This window comes from Corvus moneduloides, chromosome 7 (genome assembly GCF_009650955.1).
Source record: "Corvus moneduloides isolate bCorMon1 chromosome 7, bCorMon1.pri, whole genome shotgun sequence".
Lineage (NCBI taxonomy): Eukaryota > Metazoa > Chordata > Aves > Passeriformes > Corvidae > Corvus > Corvus moneduloides.
The window spans coordinates 21,043,547-21,066,966 of NC_045482.1; the positions used below are offsets into that span (position 1 = coordinate 21,043,547).

A 23,420-nucleotide genomic window follows, 5' to 3' on the forward strand; every position below is an offset into this window, starting at 1 on the left:
AGTTCAGGACACAGCACCTCTGCTTTTTTGCGCTGAATATTGCTTTACGTAAAATATACATTATTAATGTGTCTGCAACAGCATTAGGAGATCCCATTTTTTTCAAAGCATTGCAAAATATTTTGTCATTGGTATCTCTTGGTGTTATTATTAGCCTATAAGTTACACTTAGCATAAATTAATTATTACCCAGTATTATGATTATTTTAACTAATTATTATACATACATGTACAACAAAATTTTCCATATAAACCATCCCCACAGTACTTAAGAACCTAAAATGGAAAAAATATCTTTATAGTTTCTACACTACATAGCAGTAATGCAGCTCAGATCCACAGACCTTTATTTATAGGCCAATGGACTCAGCAGAGTGGTTCCACAATTATTAATGGCCTATTTCCATGATAAAGTTTTATTTAGTATTAGTTCTCTAATTCCCTTATTATACTGTATTCACCCACTGACATTCTTATGGGCATGAAGTTTTTATAATTAAATTTATTTTAGGCTTCAGTAGTTTTCTAGAAAATTCCTTGTTAATTCACACCTACTAAGCATGTACAACATTATACGTATTGTTTCTACAAAGGCATAATCTAGTTACCATTTCTGTCAAACTACTGGAATATACATGTTTTATAATAAAGAATTCACCAAACATTAATATGCTTAATTAAAACTTGCTAATAAATAAAAATAATTTTGTTGAAATTCAGCTTATTGCCCTATACAACAGTGAATACATGTACTTGGTTGTAGACACAGAAGCAAGCAGAAGCACACAGATACACACTCATTAGCATCTGGCTATCTTGTGCAGTGTCCTCACAGCACCTGGATGCCTCAGCTGCCTTTCATCTGCATATCTGCTAACAGAACACAGTTTGAGGGCAGTTTCTAATTTCAATTTTTTCATTTGTGGTGTAAGCAATGAAATGACTGGCAGATCAACTCGGCAACAGCAGTGTCATATAAAAAGGAAAACATGAGAGGCCAGAAATCCACGGCACATTATGGCATGATAAAAAAGAGGAAGCCTTGTAAAAAAAGCCATTTGTAGTCAATTTTTTAATTTAAAAAATGCCTTATTTTCCTATGGATCATTTTCATTACAAGAATATTGGTCATCTAACTAATAAGCCAACACTCCTCTATATCAAAACCCGTGGTGGTTAAGACTATCTAATGAAGAGTAGGAACTAGGATTAAGATTTTAGTGCTTTTTGTGTCACGCTTATGTGACTCAAATCCACTTGAAATTTAGGCACTTTAATAAGAAATATGATCACAATCTTTACTTACTGCTGTGTCTCTCTTGAAAATTCCTGAAACTGAGAAACATTCCCTTCAATTTTTCACCTTCAGCTTCTGCATTAGTAAGAAATTTTGGCCTTGAATACACTCAGCAGAGTTTCAGACTTGGCCAATCAAAACTGCTTGGCACTAGCTCATCCCTGACTTAATATGTATTTCTTTGTCTTATCACCTGATCAGTTTGCAGTTCCTGAAGCACAACAGCATTAAGTGCCTCCAAGAATGCAATGAAGACACTGTTTTCTTTTAAATATGGTATGTGGAGTAGAAAGCTTTTCTTTTATGGTGGAAGCTTAATGACCGGAGGTCATGTCTCAAATGTGGGACAATCCGCTTTAAAATTTTTCCTATAGGAAGTCAGTATTTTTGTCACCTTGTAGAATAACCTATTTAGGGTCATTCCATGGGAAGAAAAGAAAGATCTGGCTAATGAAAACAGTCAGAAGTCACATCATCCTGTTATACCATGAAGTAAGAGATGCACCATTGTCATACTCAGCCCTGCTAACCACCAGCACAGAGGTTTGTATGAAGTTCATCCTCCACCTCTCCTAGTGACATAGTGCTCTTGTGCAGTAAAAACCATAACAACTGAAGGTTAAACCACAACTCATTTCTTCCACACGCAAGTACTGGTTTTGAAGAGTAAGATAAATGTTAATACAATCAATCTGAAACAAGGAAATATTTTTATAAGAATAATAAAGACATTTGTGATAAGAAACAAGAAAATATGACTAAATGTGTGATGCAGTTTGTACAAAAAAGGATCACAGGTAGAAAATTACTAGAATCTTACCCATATTTATACCCTCAGATTCAAGTAAGAGAAAATTACTAATGAAAGCCTTTATGTTAGTTTATGTCTACCCCACAGCATGCAATACTGTTCAAAAATACCCATGCTAATGCTGAATGAACTAGCATTAGTATTAAGCATTGCACAGACTTACTCCACTTGGGTTGATGTGTCTCCACCACTTTCAGTTGTGCAGGACAAAGCAGTGGGTTAATAATACACACACAATAATAATGCCTTGGTATCCACTATCACTCTCAGTGCTAGCTTGGATTTATCCACTTGGCACCACATAGTGCCAGAAAGAGGTACATTTTATTAGTCACAGTAGGTAACAGATTCAAATATCTTACAGCTTTGAAAATAACAATGAGTAGTCAAATGAAAGGATCTTATACTGGGATATTAAGCTTTGTAACTTTTTTACCATAAGGCCATTACTTCACTTCTTCAGTGGTTCTGCTGCCGTCAGATGGATTATTAGTGATTTATATGAAATTGTTTAGTGATGCTAGTCCAATATTCAAATGTACCTATCTATAAAATATATGGATGCATTTTCGCTATATAAAAAAGGTTAAATACATCAGAATAAACCATTAAAAAACAGATAAAAGAGAGAAATTTGCACCAGCCATAGACACTTTGTATGACTTCTGGTATCCAGGGCTATTAAACTGGTTCCTTTGCTTGCTAAGGATTTAACTAAATAAAATATAAAAAAATATTAATTTTCTAAAAAATTTTCTTATGCATCTTGATTATTACTGTAAATGCAATATTGTATCACCATCTTTCAAAACTCACAACCTGACATCAATTTACCTTAAATAACATTACGAGTTTGTACATGCTGTTGTAAAGGAATTAAAGAAAGATTTGAATTCAACACTAGTAACCTCAGAAAAAAAAAAAAAAGAAAAGCATCAGAGTATTTTAAAAGTAGAAATAGGTTTACCTCTTTGCTTTCTTCCAGGTCTGATTCACTGCTGAACTCCTCTGTGTTTAAATTTTCAAAATCTGATTCTCCGACAGCAATGGGCACTGTCACGGTGAGACTTGGGTTGTTTATGAATGACATATAATCACTTTCATCAACAACATATTTTTCCACACTGCTGCCTATGCCACTGGTAGTTCCATTCCCATCTTTGAGATAGGCAAGGTTTTTACCTATGTCTACTATTGTATGGTTGGAAATACAGCTGTCTTTTTTATTGTTTAGGTCTTCAAGAGGTTTGATTTCATCTAAAACTTTCTGTTTTCTAACAAAGGCTTTTTGAATGAATTCACGCACTTTTCTCTTCACATAATCTATGCCTTTCTGAATCCTTGCCACAGCAATCTGGAGATTGTTCATTTCATTATCATCATCTGTAGCAGCAAGGTTGTCTGAACTAAATGAGCTCAGCAGCAAGGCCAAAAAGAGGTTGAGTACCTAAAAGACAGTAAGGAAAAAATTACTCTTATTTTTAAGTCATAAAAGCAATGTCATTATGAGTTTTTCAATATGAGATAATTTTCATTTCACAGCTAGCACTTTATTTCAACACACCTCCCTGCTATTCTTTTCAGTTCATAATCCCTGTCCCTCACATTTTATTATCTCGCCAAAAACAGTTTTAGCTGGTTTAACGTCACTAATAAAGGTGAAAATCTGAGCTGTTCCTTGACTGTCTCCTCCACAATGGCAGTAGTGCAGATCTTCTCCTCAAAATGGAGAACGGCATAACGAGGTGGAGTACAACATAATGTGATTTATGCAAGCTACATCCGCTGTAGTGTTCATAGGCCAGGGGAAGGTAGGCAAATTCTAGTTTTCTACAGTTCAACAGACCGTAGTTCTAGTACCTCTAATTCAGAATATGGTAAAATTTTGTATTTGGCAAGTATGTATGAGTCTATCTTGGTTTTGGGCAGGAACACTAGCTAAGAGATAAAGAGTCCACAGATGTGATACACCTCAATTTCAAGAAACTATTTAACCTCAGTTTCAAGAAACTATTTCAGACTTTCTTGCATGCCATTTTACAGACATAAAAGAGAAATTTGAATTGCATGCAATTCTGACAGACCATGTGCAAAACTGGTTAAAAATCCTTAAATTAAAAATCAGTTAAATTATATTTGTCACTTCTGCCTGTTCAAACTTGCAGAATATTTTATAAGATATGCCACAGGACTCACATTAGTCTGGTGAGACTTGGTAGTGATGACTGTGGATAAGCATATTTATAAAATTTGTGGATCATACCAAAAAGAGAAGGGATGCCAGCACCCAAGGAGGAAGAACTACATAAACATGGTTTATGGCAAATTGGTAAAATGATTCAAAATCAATATGGTATTTAATTCTGAAGTACTGTTGTAGAAAGGATTGTTAAGAAAAATGAAAAGTATATATACAGAAGGTGTGAAAACAAGGCGGGAGCTCTGCAGAAAGGGGCACAGAGGCTGCATCAGGAAAGCAATGCTGGTACAGAAATTTCATGTGTCATTTGGGGGTGTACTACAAGAATGCTGAATGTTAGAAATGGAAGTATCATTATTCCACATTATTCAGTACTTCTGTCTTTATTTAAAATGTTGCTTGGGAGGAATTCAGAGGCCAATAGCAAAAGGGATAAGCCATTTACAAATCATCACCTATGAGAAAAAATTGAAGAGCTAGGCTTGTTTTGTTTCACAAAGAAAGAGTGAAAGTGGAAACAGTAAACTCTTCAGTATTATAAATGTTGTCACAAAGGACAACAGTTTTCCATCAATATTGAGATAATTTAGTTTACTGGGATGTAAAAGGCAATTTAAATTAGATTTTTCATAAATGATCAAGGTGTATTTGAACCTGGTTTACAGAGAGCACAAGTGAACTACATGATTTCCTGAAGTCCTTCTCCAGTCTTCATCTTGGATTTCTAAATCATGAAAAACAGAAAATATGTCCTAAAAGTTTTAAAAATCCCCACTGATCACATACCACTAGGTTTCCAATCACCATGACCATCATGAAGACTGTAAGGCACATGGTTTGGCCTGCAACCTCCATGCAGTCCCACATCGTTTCTATCCATTCTCCACACAGCACTCGGAATACAATCAGGAAAGAGTGGAAAAAGTCGTGCATGTGCCAGCGAGGAAGTTCACAGTCACTGGAGATCTTGCAGACACATTCCTTGTAGCTTTTGCCAAACAGCTGCATCCCAACCACAGCGAAAATGAACACAATGATGGCCAGCACCAGGGTCAGATTCCCCAGAGCCCCCACTGAGTTGCCAATAATCTTAATCAGCATATTTAGAGTTGGCCAAGATTTTGCCAATTTGAAAACTCGAAGCTGCAAAACAGAAGAATGGTATATGGTTCTTCATTATGCTAATTGTAATGAAATAACTGCTATACATTCCATATTTCAGTTACCCTGTGTCTACATCACGTCTCTTGTAACCTTGAGAAGTGTTAGCTACAAAATTTATTTCCAGTTCTTTGTACAACACTACACATCAGCAGTGTTAAGTCCTGATTCAAGTGATAAGAAATCAAAAATACTGTCTCTATGCTCATTCCAATTGAATTGCAGTTATCACAAAGACTCCAATTCAGACTTTGACTCTTTTGGTATCTTTAAGTATTTACAAAGAAGTTGTACTTGTTAAACAAGTTGGACAAAACAGTCTTTCTCCTGTAGTTAGCTATAAGAAAATATTAATAAAAATAAATTAGCACATATGAAATGTGATCATTTAACAGGACAATAAGTGTATAGTCACTTCCAGATCCTTTCATCTTAACTGGCAGTGAGCTGGAGGAAACGGTTTTCCTAAAAAGAGAAACAAGCTAGAGTTGTTAATGACAGACATACAAGTGACTTGAAAGTATCTTTAACAATGTATTTTCTGTCTTTTAAAAGAAATGTAATGTGTCTTACAAAGTTTGTCATACAACATTGAGAAAAACAAAGGGAAGTATTATATTAGTAAGTACAACTTGAAACAGACAAAAATTATTGGAAAGATACAGCAAGTGTTCAGACAATTGAAAGAGCAGAAGACTAAAATGAATATAAAACTAAGTATTATTTAATGTGATGATTTTATGTTTTATAAATAAAACACATAAATGCCAAGTTAAAACCAGACCCTACTACTGAGAGAGAAGTCAATCCAGACAGATTTTAGACTTTAGGCACAGTACAGTATAATGCTATGCAGAGAACCAGAAAACAGACTTACTTAAAACCCCTTATTTTTTAGAGGGGATTTATTTAACTTGAAATTAAAGTTAAATATATTTTTTTAAAATTTAAGGCAAAAGTTGAGCTTGATGACTAGGAACTCTGGCTTCACGTCTCTCAATGTGTAGGTCTTTTCAGAAGAGGATTTGGACATTGACTTGCATGCTAGCCTAGTCTGCAGCAAGACCAAGGTTTTTCAAGTTCCTGTTCATGAAAGAGATATCTAATAACAGACAGAGACACTGTAATGACCTCTGAACAGAAAAGCTGTTGGACAGCAGATAGACCCTTGCAGAGGATGGTATGGAGAAGGCTGGTAGGGATGAAAAGCCCCTGGACAATGAAAAATCCTAACCCTACTCTCATTTAAAACTAACCATGAAAGCCAGTTGCTAATGGAAGTCTATAAGCTAAAATTGTCAATAAACTTTTATTAACTAACCCATTATTTACCAAGCAATTCACTCATCTTCAGTCACAGGTAGTGAGGGCCCTGTGGCTCTTGCTTTTTTTGACTCCATCATCTAGGAAGAAGACTCTAAGAGATACTTCTATTATAAAAGTTAATTCTTTAAGCACACTTTCAGCAAGAATAGAATTGATGTTGACAACACATCTTGGAGGAGAAACAGACATTACTAGGATAATATGCAAAACAACCTTGACATAATATATACATGCCATCTAGTGAGTATGCAATTTAGCATTTTGTAAGTCCTGAAAAGATCTTCTATCTTAGCCAAATATATAATTTGCAAATGAAAAATGCACAAAATATATATGTACAAACACAAAAATGTAATGTAGAAACATATTTTAAATAGTATATTTACCAATCGGAATGATCGAAGGACAGATAATCCTTCTACATTTGCAAGGCCAAGTTCCATTAAACTAAGACTCACAATAAAACCATCAAAAATATTCCAGCCCTCTTGGAAATAATAATAAGGATCCATGGCAATTATCTTGAGAAACATTTCTGCTGTGAAAATTCCAGTAAACACCTGCAAGGAAAATAAAGTTTCTTACTCCAGTTTAGGAAGAAAATATCTAAAAAGTAAAACTAATAGTATCAATATTTGCTAAGTTATATTTTCAGCAAGAAACTAATGATAAATCTGAATAGCTTCTCTATATTTCCATATTTAGGTTTCCATATTTAGGGTTAGGGATAAAATTCATATTTGAAGCTTACATATGCATCACAATGTTTGGGTTCCAAAGAAAAAGGTAAATGGGAAAATGTGGTTTTTATCAAGCCTACTAATATATATGTATGCCAATACACAGAATAGCATCTGATTTTAATGCTCATTTTTATCTCCTTAGAGCTCATCTTTGCCCTTAGACCATCTTTTTACTTCTAGTGATGAAGATAATTGGTTCTATTATAAACTTATTTTATTAAGAAAAAAATTATACAGAAAGTTGAGCAGAACTATTCTTCTACAGGATGGCCTGTGGAAGACACTGTCATTCTATTTCATTATTTCCTTACATCTGCCATACTTACTGGGTCTTTCCCCTCTAAAATTCCTTGAACACCCAGATCCTTAGGAGGTGCTAATGAGGAGCAGAACGGGTGTGGGAATGGAACTGAAAGTATGATTTGTTACTACTTATCCAAGAAAAAAACCTTCTTTAACAAGCTTCAATGACAGAAAATGAAGGTTTTAAAAATCAAAATGCATATTGACTCGGCAGACCTTTACTCTGTAAAATAAAAGTGGTGAAATTCTCATATGTCAATGGCTTAAATTTAAGTTCAACAATCCCAAACCTATAAATAGTCAACTTCTTTTATGTGAATGTGCATAAGTCACAGGAGAATTAAAGAAAAATGCATTTCACACACATGGCATATCATGAAAGACTTACAAGGTTTCCTACTGAAAGCACACCACTAAACTGTTCTGTCATTGGGTAGTGCTCCATGGCCATGAACAGGGTGTTTAGGACGATGCAGATGGTAATGGCCAGATCAACAAATGGGTCCATCACAATCAAATTTACAATATGTTTGACTTTCAGCCAGGGAGTACAGCAGTCCCAAATCAAGCAAGTGTTAGCAAATTTATACCAACATGGTGGGCATTTCTGTCTGGATTCTTCCAGTTCTAGAGAGAAAAATGAAAATAATATTTTAAAGATATTTCTCTATTCAGCATCACCTGGGTATTTCCTTGAAGCCTAAATGCTGTTTTCCAAGGTACTGTTGATAAACTGTGTTGGTATTTTGAAACTAAGACTGCTGTCAGTCAAAAGAAATTACAATTTAAAATAATATAGAAAACAAAAAAAAATTACCTATACAAAAGATTCAAGAGATAAAAGAACCATTCACAAGCTAATGCTATATAGAATGCAAAAAAGAAATTTGTCTTAGAAACCTGTCGTAAGACTGGGTGATGAAGGGATTGAAAGCAGCCCAGCAGACAAAGACCTGGAGTTATTGGTGGCTGAAAAATTGAATGTAAGCCAACAGTGTTGGTCACAGCCCCGAGAGCCAAGATCCTCCTGGGCAGCATCAAAAGCAGCATGGGCAGCAGGCTGAGGGAGAGGATTCTCCCCCTCTACTCCAGCTGGAGTGCTGTGTTCAGCTCTAGACTTCCCAGTATAAGAGCAGGTTCAGAGGAAGCCACAAAGATAATCAGGGGCCAGAGCACATGTCCTATGAGGACAGGCTGAGGGGTTGTTTATCCTAGAGAAGAGAAGGCCTCAAGGAGACCTTATTGCAACCTTCCAGTACTTATAAGGGGCCTGCAGGAAAGATGAGAAGGAGCCTTTATCAGGGAGTGGAGTGATAGGATGAATTTTAAACAGAAAGAGGGTAGATTTAGATTAGGTAGTAGGCAAAAATTCTTTACTGTCAGAGTGGTGAGGTCCTGGCACAGGTTGCCCAGAGAAGCTGTGGATGCCCTATCCCTGGACATGTTCAAGGCTAGGTTGGATGCGGCTGTGAGCAACCCACTCCAGTGAAAGGTGTTCCTCTCCATGGCAGGGGAGTTGGAACTAGATAATCTTTAAGGTCCCTTCCAATAAAATATTTTAAAGTTTTCTCAGGAAAGACAAACATTTAAAACAAGCCTGAAGTCAGACAAGTATTTAGATAGCATTATGATCCACATGTGCACAACCGCTCATTATTATCTCCCAATTTGCTATTTTGGGCATGGTCATTTAAGCCTCAACATAATGTTTCACCCTTTCTTACACATAGTTGCATAATTCCATGATTCAAATTAATTGTATTTAGCCTTACAGGAAGAAGAACATGATCCCTCCTTTGTGCAACAGCAAGTCTACTGAATTGGTAGAAGGGGATCATTCTACTGCAAGAAACATAACCATTTCAGTAACCTTCGAAGAGCTTACCCCAAAACATAACTTCACTAGAGAAAGACTACTTTGAATAATTGATTTTGCTTACATTTAAATTGGAAGCTTGCTGCTTCCACCTCAAACCTATCAGTATATTGCAAGCTTGACTCTTTTTCTAAATTTATCAGTCCCATATTAAAAAAAAGACAAACTACCAAAAAACCCCACTCCTAACTCCATATAGAAATCTCCTCTTGTCTGTACCCTGTAGGCTGAAATAGCTGCCTTAAAACATCACTCCTACTTAATGCATCACACATTTTAATAGCACTTTAAGGCACTGTCATACAAAAAAAATCTATGTTACATACCTTCCATTGTGTTTGTAAGCATGCTGGCTATACTCATTGCTCTTTGCCTTGCACTAGGGTCTGTTAGGTAGTCCATAGGAACATGGTAAGAACTAGAATGTCTCTTTCTTAAGTCAGTTTCTGTAGTAGTGCCCTGAAAATAAAGCACCAATGAAATAGCTAATTGACTGTACATGTAATAACACTTTAAGCTACTGCAGAACTCTATTGGTTTAAAACACTGGTGCCCCCACCATGCTCCAGTTATACTGAGGCTTTGCAATAGACTGAGGTGTGCCTAAGTCTGTTTAGAACAAATAGTCAAACACTGCAGTAGGATTGCTCTTGTGCCTGAAGAATATATTTTTAAGTATTTTGCTGAAACAGGGCTGAGATATTAAAGCAGGTTTCAGACTAAAAAATGTTCCACAATGCTTGTCAATGAGCTCTGCTGTAAATATCTTTCAATTTAGGCAGTGAGGTCTTTTTCTAAAGGTGAAAATGCCCAGCCCACACAGCTAGCAGCAAAGGAACCAAGAATAAGCGTATTTTCTTAAGATAACTCTTAATTTAGAATAAACTATGAATTTCCTAGCACATTTTTCAAACAAAAGAAAAATATTTAGTAATGTTGACATAAAAAACCCATAGAAAAATTAGCTATATTACAGGAACACTATCACAACCCTTGCATGTTGTACTACCAGGGTAACATCAAAAGTTTCACATATGGACAGCAGGAAGCTAAATACTCACTATGTATATATACTTTAATATATTCCATTAAGTAAATGTAATTAATTTCTTTTTTCCATTTTGATATCCTTTCTGATATACAAGTACAGAACCATCCAGTTAAGTCTAACCATAATGAATCAATGGGTGTAAGACTACACAAACTAAATTTATTCAATGGTTTACTATGCTATTCTGTTAATTCCCAGTTAATTAGCATGCATTTTCACATATTTAGTTAATGAGAGCTGGATAATTTTAGTTTATTAGCTTACAGCCAGAATACATGAAAGGAGCATTCACAGCTTAGCAAGAAAGGTCATCGTTGCCATGTGACTAAATTTTGTGGAAACAGTGACTGATCATACAGGGAGAGAGCATCATGCCTGAGCTATTGCAGACTTTCTTACATTGCTAGCAGTGGCTGCTTTATCAATCATCACCTCTGGCAGAAGCTGTCCCGTAGGCGATGTCAGAGCTGGCGGCCCACCAACTAAAGAAACTACTCCGTTGCAATCCACAGTGCTGTGCATCTTCCCATTTGCTGGAAGTGCAGGTACTGTTCTGGATGACCTACTGGCCTGGCTAATATTACTGTTGCGCCGTTCACCATGTCTATGAGGAACAAAGAGAGAATCTCTTCTGCTCTCATTGTCTTCAAAAGTGCTGTGCTCATCATCAGCAAAGTCATTTTCTGATCCTACATCCTTTGCTCGACCTCTGAAGCTGAAAAGACTTGTTCTGCTGTTGCGCCTTGGGGAAAACAGGGAGCCACGAATGCTCAGCAAGGACTGCAGGTAAATAAAAACAATTATTATCAGAAGGAAATCCTTTAAAATACAACATTTCCATACAGAGGAAAAATCCACAATGTCTTAAAGGGTAAGGTCGTCTAAGAAGAAATGAACTGGTACAGTCCCCCCCTAATACACTCCCTTTTGGGTAGTAAACAAAGAGAACATAAGTGACAGACAAAGACTAGTTATTTTACTGCTTTGGGTATATGAAATTAATCAGTTTAATTAGAGTAAAAGAAACTGCTTGACAGAATTGTTTCCTCTGCTATTCTGCCTATGTTATTATCAACTGTGCATAAACTGAGTAAGTATATCTAGACACTGTTTACCCCAGGCTGGCATTAGTATGACAGGCTGAGTAAATAAAATTTTTAGGCAAATTTTCTGTGACTCAGTCTGCACATAGAAGTAGCTCCCAAATACTGCCTAGTTTAAAAAACATACATATCTTTTCAGATACTAGTCAAGTGGGCCATAATGGGTTTCTTATTTCTTTTTTAAAGTCTTAGCTATCCTGAATATGCAATAATTTGCCTGTAATTTTGTATGATCAGGTTTGCTAATCTACATCAGTTTACTCATATGAGTAAATGTTCTGCTATGGGAGGATCTCTTCAGTATTAGAGTCAAAATAATGCTCTAATCTTACAAACAATTATACATGTTCTTAATTTTAATCCGTATCAGTAATTGCCTTGATTGATAATTACTAGCACCTGATTTCACCCAAGACCTCTATGAACAGCAGATGATACATAATGAAGCAGTGTCTTTGTTTCTCTTCTAAAACGTATCTTTGTGGACCTGAACCCCATTGTTCTAGAGACTGCAAAATGCAGAACAAAAAGGCACTCTGCAAAGAACTTATCATTTAAATGTAACACAACAGATGGATACAAAAAGAGAGGGAATACACAGAGGCAAAATTGATGAGTATGATAAACAGTTATCTTAGCTCACCTGAAGTCACTTCCCTGTCAAGCTTTCTGTAGGCAGCATGGTAAAAGAGAGTTTTAAAGAGGGATTTGAGGAAAGCAATGAAGTGTTCTGTGAAAACTCATGGGAGCTTCTTCCAAGCATGAAGGGCAGCATACCAGAAAGGGCTCAAAGAAACTAGTTTGAAAATTTAACAGGAGGTTATGAATGCTGGTATGGGTCAGTCAAAGCTGGGACTTGTTTACTGTAAGTAGACAAGGTGGGTTGGAAGGAACTTTAGGTACAGTATGTTTCATGGTATTAAAAAAAATTCTTTAGGTAAATATGTTTACTAGCAGATTAAGGAAAAGCAATGGGATAGGTTAGTGGTCTTTGCAACAATACTCTTGATGAATACAGCAGTAAAGAGGTCCAAGTTAAAAATGATTCAGAGTTGTGGGTCCAGAATAGAGTTTGAAAAAAAAAAAAAAAAAAAAAAGAAGAGAAAAAGAGAGAGAAAAGGGATCTAGCAAAAGGCCTTGTGGAAGTCCCTTAGAAAACCGTCAAAGGGGTAAAAGGATCTTCTAAACCAGGAGAATTGAGAGGAGACAAAGTTATAAATGTTAGGAAGAGTAAGATTTCAAGAGGAATAAAATGGTCATTTACATTGAAAGAATATGAAATGCCAAGGAGAAAGTCAAAGATGATATATAAGCCTGAGTTTTCTCTAGGAAAATGTTACTAAAAAACTGGTGAGTGGAACATCTGTTTAGTGGTTAGAATCCACAGTGAAAAGGTACTAGGGTTGGAAAACCAGAGGGGAGGTGATTTCTAGACTGTCATAGTCAAACAACTGTAAATGAACTTGGAGATGAAAATGTTAGAAGAAAGAGTTGTATGAGGAATGCTTCATTTCTTACAAGATGGATGAATTGAGCTGCAGTTGAATAAGGCTGCAGTTTGAATGATGAGACAGGCAAGAATATGCACCTAAGGGATCTGATGGATCTTCAACATGAAGTTGAAGCCGATATGTGAGAAAATTTGTATAAGGAACAGAATGAATCATGAACTAAATTCAGCAATGAAGCCTCACAGAGATTAGTTAGACAGTTAACAACATAAAACGGTGGCAGACCAAGGAGGTGGGGTGGGGGGAAGGATGCATTACTATTGAAAAAGGAAATACATTAGGAAGTGAGTGTAAGGAGTGGCAGAAATAGCTGGAAACATTATATTCCCACCACAGTCTGATCTAAGGAGGACAGTCTTTAGTAAGAAAATATTGGATGAAGAGGTCTGAGCTTCTTTGAGAATGGGAGCTGGAGAAAACAATACATGAAGAGAGTATGAACACTCATGATCTATTAAGGGATGAAACAGGCTTTCCAGAGACAGAAATAGAAGAGGATTAAAAAGGCAGGAATGAGTTTAGTAATAATGACTAAAAAGAGGGAGAAAGCAAGTCATAAAGACCAGGGAAAATTGCGAAGGTGGAGATAAAAGAAGCATATTGAGGCACAAAAAGGGGCAGAAAAAGGAGAAAATGTATGCGAGATCTGGACTTGCAGTGCTAAGCGGAGAGTGAGAGGTGGGCAAATGAAGAGGAGCTTTGAAAACTGTAGAAGATATAACATTACAAAACTATCAAATGAAATAAATGTCTGGATGGGAGATGCAGATGGCACTCTGAGTCACTGGTGTTTCAGTATAAGAGACCACATGCAAAGACACATTGCCACACATATTTCCACCTTAAGATAACACAATTAATGTTCTCACATCAATTAATTTCTCAAATTTCACATGAGCATTAATGTAATTTCTACTGAGCTTTTTGCATCCCAAATTTTAACACTTTGCTCATTTGAAACATTACATTTTGTATGTATGCACCATGTTTTGAAGCCACTCATCATGCTGAATACATCCAACTTCATGGGGAGATCAGTCCATTTTCATTAAGAAGCTTGAAACACAGTTCATGTTACTTAATACATGTAATTTTGATTTTTCACACATGAACTCAGAGTAAAACCAAAATCTCTCAAATTCTTACAATTTCCTATTTGGCTGCAAGTTTTTACTTGGTTAGTCTTTGATTTAGGATATTAATGAATGTATGGTATCTTGCAAGAATTTACCAAACTACTTTACAGGACTTTGTTTATATGATGAGTAGACAAAAAAAAAGGTGTTTAAGAGGTAATAATACTGTGGTACCTGGTGCGGGGAAGAGAATCTCTTTTCGTATGTCAGTCTATTCCCCTCAATGGAAAATCGGAAACCTTTCTTTTTGATGCTGTCCTCTGACTCAGATTTGTGAAATTCTTCCCCATCCTTCTCCTCGCCTTCAGATTGTTCTTTTTGCTTTTTTTTCTTTCTTCTATTCCTTCTCTCTTTAGCACTCTTTGAGCTCAGTTTTGATGCCTCAGAAGAACTTTCGGAGAATCCACCTATTCCACCTACTCCACTATAATCTCTTGAGTCAGCTGCTGCAGCTGCTGCCGCCGCCTATACATACAAGCACATGTGCAATTTACAGCATTTATACAAATACACACACCACTCACTATTTCAAATTTATTGCCACTCTTAAAGAAATTAGTATTTTGAAATAAAAACAATGTTTCCACTTCACCAAACCCAGCATATCATAAGAAGTATAATTTGTGAATTACCACAGAAACCATAATTTGCCACTGCTCCATAAACCAGGAGCAAGAGTAACCCAAGGGAAAACTGGGCTGTCAAAAAACCAAGTTAACAAGCATCTGTTTCAGATTGAAGCAACATGTTGCAATGAATTTTTCATCTGAAGTACTATGCAAAAATAAAGAATCAAGGCTCAAACAGGTGGTAAAATCCCTGTTAACAGGAAGCAACACTTTCTTACAACATTTTGATGGATTTTGAATACTCCCTAGTCTGTTAAAGATCTCTTGTAATTTTGATATCTCAGTTTTGCAAATAATAATCAGAGGTTTGAGTTAAACTACACAGTATTACATACTTGTTGCTGCTTTATTTTCAAAATGTGTGGAGAATTTTATTAACATTTATTTACAGGCTAAAAAACCAAAAAAACAAAAATCCCCCACAATTCTCCCCCAACAGATTGCAACTGACCAATGAAAGAAAAATCCTGATTGCTGACTTTAGTAATGTGCTTATGTGGAAGACATAGTTCAACTTCTGCTCTATGTGGCCACATGCCAAGCAGACATTACCAATTATTCTATTAAAGATTTGAGAGCCTTCAAAAAATGAAAAGGAATTTCAAAGCATATGTAATCATTCCATTTGTACCACAGAAGTGTTTTCTTTGGTTTCTCCACATTTTCCAGTTCTCTTTAGAACTGGAAAGCTATGGCTTTCTGCTGTGAGAGATGTGTAGGGAGTAGAAAAAGCCAAATATTGCTGAAGCACCATCACCTACAATAGTTTTGCTTCTGTTACTTTTATAAGCAGAATTACTCTTTGGATTTTTTTTCCACACCTCCACCTCCATTTCAGACAATCACAGAATGGTTGAGGTTGGAAGGTAACCTCTGGAGGTCATCGTGTCAAACTCTCCAGCACAGACAGGGTCATCTAAAGCAGGCTGCCCAAGGACAATATCCAGACAGCTTTTCATTACCTCCACAAGCACTCTGGGCAACGTGTTCAAGTGCTCCATTAAAAAGTTAAAAAGTTAATTTCCATCTCCAATTTGAAAATCCAGTGCTTCAGCTTGTTGGTTATTATTTTTGACACAAATTAACAGCTTCACTCAAACCAGCAAAAAAAAGTGCAATGGAAAACATTAAAGATTGTTTACAATATGAAGGAATTTATGAGACAAAGTAATATATTGTTAGGAGTAGGGGAGTAAAAGTATTCTCATATGTGGACATAAAGCATCTGTTCATAGTCACGAATGGAAGAAGAAATTTTACTTTACAGGGATACCTGAGCTTCTTCCTGTTGCTTTTTCAGTTGTTCCAGCATTTGCTGAAATTCTGCCTCTTTCTGCTCTGCTTCTTCCATTGTTGCTTGATTCTGTTCCTCATAGGCCATGGCGACCACAGCCAGGATCAAGTTGATCAGGTAGAAAGAACCCAAGAAAATGACCAAAACAAAAAATATCATATATGTTTTCCCAGCAGCACGAAGGGTCTGGAGAAAAAGAGATAATACACTTTTTTAGCAGACTTTAAATACTGTTGCATAGTAAGTTAGCCTCTGTGTTATAATTTAGAAAAACACTGTAAGATTGATTTGTGTTAGCACAAGATTCTTTTGTTACTTTTTCCTTATAGAATTATTATATCCTGGATACATATGAAAAAGTTTTGTGTCTACTATTGTCAAGGCAAATCCAATTCTGAATACTTCAGAACTTATACCAATAAGAATCTATACACCTACATTACAGCCTTTAAATTTAACAGTAGGTGGGGCCACTGATCAGCACCTTAGCTTCTTGTCTCATCAGTCCCAAACTATACTCCCACAAAAATATTTCATTATACAAAATGTTACAGTGGACAAAATTGCTGTCTTTCAGGTATGGATATGTGTAGTTCAGGGACAAGATGTAACATTTTCAAACAAAACGTATTTGTACTAGACTGCAAATTAATTTAACATAGCATCTATTTATAGCATATTTGGGTAAGAAACTTTAACAACTTAAGTTCATTTATTCATTTAGGTACACAAACAATAATGCTTAACCATCTTCATAAAATAGCAGCTATTCCTTATTATGTATTTAAGAAGCACACGAGTTTCTAAATCATAAATAAGGGCTTACTGTTTTAGACAATAGTTTACATGTATGAAATTAAAGATCATTTCTGTTCCAAAGGCCTTAAGGACAAGTGAATGAAAATAACTATGCAAGTACTATGTAGTAATGGTATTGGTGATGGTGCTGTTTATTTTAATAAGTCCTCACCAGCTGGTAAAGATTCTCCCAAAAGTCCTGAGTCATCAATCGAAACAGTGACAAGAATGCCCAACTGAATGTATCAAAACTTGTGTAGCCATAGTTGGGGTTTCTACCAGCTTTCACACATATATATCCTTCTGGGCATTGACTACAAAAGAAGAGGAAATGCTATTTTTAACAACTACTCTACATTACGATATGCTGCAGTAAAACAAAATTGTTCAGGAGTACTAGTTTCTGATGAAATTATGAACAAGTAAAATATCATTCTACATACCTAAGATAAAAATGTATAGCTTACTATTTTTCACTTTGTAATTCCACTTCCTAATAATATTTCAATGCTTTAATAATATAACTAATAGCATTCTACCCTTCCCCACAATTTGTCATAACATATCTCCACCAGGACAAGAGAAGAACATCAAGTAGCACGGCTGATAAACAGTTGTCAGCAAGCTGGCAGCAACATTTATGCACAGATCATTCATGTGGTTACTTTTACAAAAGTAGCCTAAGAGGCTGATGGACATGCCTGTGTAAATTCAAGTCACAGAGATGGTTGTATTTAGGTATAGCTTCAAAGGCAAAACACTGGTAATTTGCAATTCTATAGTACACTTGATATTAAAGTTGACTACCTGAGCTATTCTAAGTAGCTAATTATTTTTCTTTGATGCATAAAGAAGAATGATGATCATTTTCTTACCCTGCATCTGAGCTATTGCCACACAGTAGTGCATCATTTTGTCCTTCCAAGAAGTAGAAATGACCTGTTTAAAAAAAAAAAAATCAAAAAGGTGATGAGAAAGATAATATTTATGCCTAATGAAAATTGAGGAATTATACAGACTTTTACACATGAAAGAAATTAGCAGAGTTCAACTGCAATATATAGTGGTTAGGAATGAAAAAAGCATGGTAAGTATTGTTTTGACAGGAAAATTACTTCCTACAGAATCTTCAAGTTAGCCTTTCTTTAGAAAACAGAAAGTTAGTTGTACAGTTAATTCTTAGCAACCTAACCAAATTATAAGATGCAATGGGTGGAATACCAAATTGTGTATGTTAGCAAATCAAAAAAATACCAGGAAAATGAGGCAAAGGATGAGGGCAATTCTCTGCCTTCATTTGCGCATTTTGATACATAATGTTTAGTATTATTCAATTATAATTATTCATTACATATTATTTTATCCAAGTATTCCTTGAAAAAAACCCTGAAACACTAGGGAAGAGATTTTTTCCCTGTACTCAGCACCAGTGAGGTCACCCCTCGAGTGCTGTGTCCAGTTGTGGGCACCTCAGTTCAGGAGGGATGTTGAGGTGCTGGACTGTGTCCAGAGAAGGGCAAGGAAGCTGGTGAAGGTTGTGGAGCACAAGTCCTGTGAGGAGCAGCTGAGGGAGCTGGGGGTGTTTAGCCTGGAGAACAGAAGAATCAGGGGAGGCCTTGTCAGTCTCTACAACTCCCTGGAAGGAGGTTGTAGCCATGTGGGGGTCAGTTTCTTCTCTCAGCCAACCAGAGACAGGATGAAAGGACACAGCTGTAAGCTGTGCCAGGGAAAGTTTAGGCTGGACATAAGGAAGAATTTCTTCACAGAAAGGGTGATTAGACATTGGAATGGACTTCCCAGGGAGGTGGTGGAGTCACAGTCCCTGGAGGTGTTTAAGGAAAGACAACATAGCACTCAGTACCATGGTCTAGTTGATATGGTGGTGTTAGGTCATAGGTTTGGCTCGATGATCTCAAAAGTCTTTTCCAGTTGATTATGTGATAACACAACATGCTCAAGAAATTTCTAATTGGATCTTGATTTGAACAGCTGAGGGAGAAACCAAGCTTTTATTGTACATTAGGCAAAACTAATACACAAAATTCAATAGCAATGTACTTGAACATTTAGGCTAACTATTAAGATGAGGTAAAATATAATTTAAAGAGATAGAAGCCCTAAAAGCCCACAACAAATTCTTCTATTTTATTTTATTTTCCCTTCTTTGCAACAGAAAGGGAAACACATTTTGCCATCAATTCCTAGTTTGGCATTCTTAGGGTAAAATGGGAATCTCTAATGGAGATTTTTGGGTCAGGTGGCACATTAAGCTAAAGTTGCCAGAATTAGGTATGTTCTGGCTGTTCTCAGGAAGCAGATGGCTCCATGAGATTCACTGCCAGATGGCATGGACTAGCTTAGCTGGCATGAACTGAGGGCTAATGCTAAACAGACAAGAAGAGAATTGCAACCAGTTCCTACTGACTGCTTCTACTCTGTCATCACCAGTATACAATAGAGGCAGCATAAAATCTGCTTACTTTACAGAGAGAGAGAAATTATGTCCATAATTTATGTATCTGCAATTCTAGTCTCAGATATCATATAAGAAATCAGTGGGTTTTCAGACATTCTGGTGATCACACAGTCAGACCCTGTGAGACATCTAACCCCTACTTAAAAAGAAGTTTAAAGATGCAAACGGGCTCCAAGCAGAACTTGCAAAACTGTCTGTGGGCCTAATACACATTCTTATGTGGCACAGCCCCACTTTCAGTCCACTACTTTGGAAAACACTTAAGTAAGATTTTTTTTTAATACAAAAATGATAATGATAAAACGATAAAAATAGCAAACATGAGTTTGTAGAAAATATGCCAGATACAAAACTATTCCTGTCTCCTGCCAACTTAATAACAGAACAGTAATGGGTACAAGTCCTACATGACAATTCCAGATAGAAATAAAGGAGATATGTTCTGGCTGGAAATACCACGAAATACTTGAAGAAAGTTCTTAGAGAGCAGTTGTCAGTGACCCAGTGCCAATTCATAAGGGCAACTCTCTGAAGATATCCCAGGTATCTGTGCTAGACATGGTTTTCTAACAAGTTTCATTACTAACTCAGGACACAAAGCAATAGAAAAAAAATGCATCAAGTATTCTGAAGACATTAAGCTAGAGAAAAGGTATTTGAAATTTAGAATGACCTTTACAAATTGACAAGTAAAAGCAATTGGATTTATTCCAATAGAGACAAGTGGAAAATGCTACACTTATCAAGGCAAAATCAAATACATAAATACAATACAGTCAGGATGTGGCCACAGCCACCGCTGTACAAAAAGATGCAATACCTGTCACAAAGTACAAATTGACTGTGAATCAACAATACAGTGATGACATAAAAATGAGGTAATTTTGAAATGTGTTAATAGGAATGTTGCATATATGGCATGAGGGAAAGATACAAATCAGAAGCAATTGCTGGAGGAGTTAGTACCCAATTTGAGGATCTCAAAAAACCTCAAGCAAACAAAAGCTGTACAAAAAAGGGCAAAAGAAAAACAACAACAAGAAAAAAATGCCAGACTAACTGGAAAGATTCAAAAAAAGAAAAAAAAAAAGAAAATAGGTATAGAAAATGCAAAACAGAAAATAGGATCACTTGACTTAGGAAAGACCAGAAATATGGAGGATAACTGCATAAAGACTAATATAAAGTAGTCTATGATAATCTTAGTTCTAAGTCCACAGCAGACGTAGTAATATATTCAATCTGAAATTAGGAAAATGTAGGTCAGATATTTAGAAAAAAACCCTTTCTATTTGTGTGTCATAGTACCAGAAACAACTAAAGGGGAATGGAATGGAATCTGTTCCTCAGATGGCTTTAAGAATAGGTTATGATCCAAAATTTTGCATGACATTTGTATATTTCAAGCATGCTGAGATGATAAGTATATTAAAAGATTATAAGGCAATGAGACTTGGATACAAAAGCATTTCATTCTTAAACTGAGGTTTCCTAACTTTCAGTGATATAGTCATCAGTTAAAATATTTATACAGACTTAATTAAAAACCTATTAGGCCTAATTATGAATACATTAAATATACTAAATACACTAAAATAAATAGAAGAGGCTGAACAGATAAATGGGAGAGATTAACAATAGTATTATGAAAGACAAAATAGCAATATACTATATATATGTTCAGAGTTGTTTTATCTGAATTTTTCAACAAGTTTTGTTAACACAATACTAACATTAACTACCTAAAATGGTGGGAATAGTGTACTATGAGGTACAAAATGCTCATTTCTTGATTTTCCAAAGATAAGAAACAAATTAAAAGACAGAAATGTGGAATCTAGTTCTTATTTTGCAAGAAAGATGGGATAAATCACCAGTATTCTCTTAAAGGTGTGTCTGTGCTGTGCAAGGGCATGTGGCGCAGAGGCACTCAACTCCAGGAGGAACAACGTAGCTACGTTTACGTGCTCTGGCAGGATTCTTGGGCTAGCTGATGTTCAGATGTGGGCTTATTATATTGAGCACTATCTTGCACTAACCTAGCTCTTACATTTCAGATCCCATGTTAGGGCTGTCACACTATTTCAGGAGGCTTGAAGCTAGCACGGAAATTTCTGGTTTATGCTGCAATGTGATTTTACTCTAAAAGTCATATTCAGTGAAAGGTAAAAAAGATAATTTGCTACCCAGTATAATATTATGAGTATGTTAAATTATATAATGACTGTGCTTTTATTTACTAGAGAAAAATGAGTGCTTTTATGTTTCTTGGCCAGGTTACACACTTTTAAAGGTAAGGGAAAGATACTGATGTTCTCAAATCTGTTTAAATCAATACCAGAAAATCAATGCAGTAGATGATATAATTAACTCTTACTTTTGTCTTCGATGTACTCATCCCAGTTAAATGTTGTCATCGTTGCATTAATAAATGTACCATTTTCACCTATAGAGCTATTAAAAATGGAAATAACAGTTGTTTCGAAAGTAGAATTGTCTGGAGGCCACTGCAGGCATTTATTCCTCAAGTTGCCCATGAACAGCTGCAGCCCTATCAGTGCAAATACACTCAGACAAAACACAGTCAGGATCATCACATCTGAGAGCTTCTTCACAGACTGAATCAGGGCTCCCACAATAGTCTTCAGGCCTGCAAAGAGATAAGATTTTTATTATGATGTTAAATAGATTCTAAACACACACAAAAAATCATGTGACTGCTTTCCTCGTAAAGATTTCATGCAAAAAGACTAGTAATTTGTGACACAATAATTTTCATGAAAAGCCTTATTATTTGGAAAGATGAATGAAAATATGTAAGTTTATACTTATAGTGTATAAAAATAAAAAGTAGATAATTCCAAACACATTGTTTGTGCCAAAACAAGTGATTTTATTATTCATGCTACATCTCAACCCTACATAGAATAGCATTGTTTGCTTTTGCTGATGCTTCTTGCCCAAACCTTTCTTTCATGAACCTTTTGTGATGTATTCTATATTAGTAACCCCACTGTAAAGACATTATACGTGAATATTCAAATGATATCATAATAATCTTCTTACAATATAAGAGGGGTGATGGTTTGGAGAAGAAAGACATCTTTAAAACGATACCCCATGCATGGCCCATGCTATCCTTTAGAGTTTAATTTTTTAGACATAACTTAAAACTGAATTAAGTTGCTATATCAAGTGCCTTCAATAAATGAGAAAATTTGCATCAGTATGAAAGCTTAAAATTAACTTATATTTAAAACATGTAAAGGAAAGCTTGATGTCATAAGATGCAAATCACATAGGCTGTTTACTGCAAATATCTCATGCAAGAATTTGTTAAACTCAAAGGCTGATTTTTTTTTGAGAAGAAAATACAACTAAATACAAGCATGAATCAATTTAAATAAAATTACATGTCTTGACTCCTGCTTTTTTGGTTTGTTGACAATGTGTAGCAAACAAGGCTTATGCTTTAAAAAAGTGAGTACAGCCTTTGTAGGACAAAAGTCAGCCTCGGTGTTTAACCTGGCTCTCACCTGGAATGACTGATATTGTTTTCAAAGCTCGGAGAACTCTGAATGTTCTCAACGCTGAGACATTGCCCAGGTCCACAAACTCTGTCACATATCTGTAATAGGGGAGTTCACACACAAACACAATGACAGCACACAAATAACAGTTGGAGATACGAGGGGCCTAACACCT

General features: G+C 35.8%; 1 protein-coding gene across 5 annotated transcripts in view; it reads right to left on the bottom strand.

Moving 5' to 3' along the window:
- The window catches only part of SCN2A (sodium voltage-gated channel alpha subunit 2), a 76,393-nt gene that overhangs the window by 23,486 nt on the left and 29,487 nt on the right, over window positions 1-23,420 (bottom strand). For 2 of the 5 annotated variants that reach the window (XM_032114387.1, XM_032114390.1), the window contains exons 6-17: window positions 23,252-23,343; window positions 22,093-22,365; window positions 18,115-18,178; window positions 17,412-17,553; window positions 16,421-16,627; window positions 14,693-14,983; window positions 11,168-11,548; window positions 10,044-10,176; window positions 8,230-8,468; window positions 7,182-7,355; window positions 5,095-5,451; window positions 3,076-3,555 (exon numbers count right to left, since the gene is read on the bottom strand). In XM_032114387.1, the coding sequence (XP_031970278.1) occupies window positions 3,076-3,555; window positions 5,095-5,451; window positions 7,182-7,355; window positions 8,230-8,468; window positions 10,044-10,176; window positions 11,168-11,548; window positions 14,693-14,983; window positions 16,421-16,627; window positions 17,412-17,553; window positions 18,115-18,178; window positions 22,093-22,365; window positions 23,252-23,343 (2,833 nt within the window). The remainder of the gene's footprint in view (window positions 1-3,075; window positions 3,556-5,094; window positions 5,452-7,181; window positions 7,356-8,229; window positions 8,469-10,043; window positions 10,177-11,167; window positions 11,549-14,692; window positions 14,984-16,420; window positions 16,628-17,411; window positions 17,554-18,114; window positions 18,179-22,092; window positions 22,366-23,251; window positions 23,344-23,420) is intronic. The other 3 variants (XM_032114391.1, XM_032114392.1, XM_032114389.1) reach the window with 3 other exon arrangements.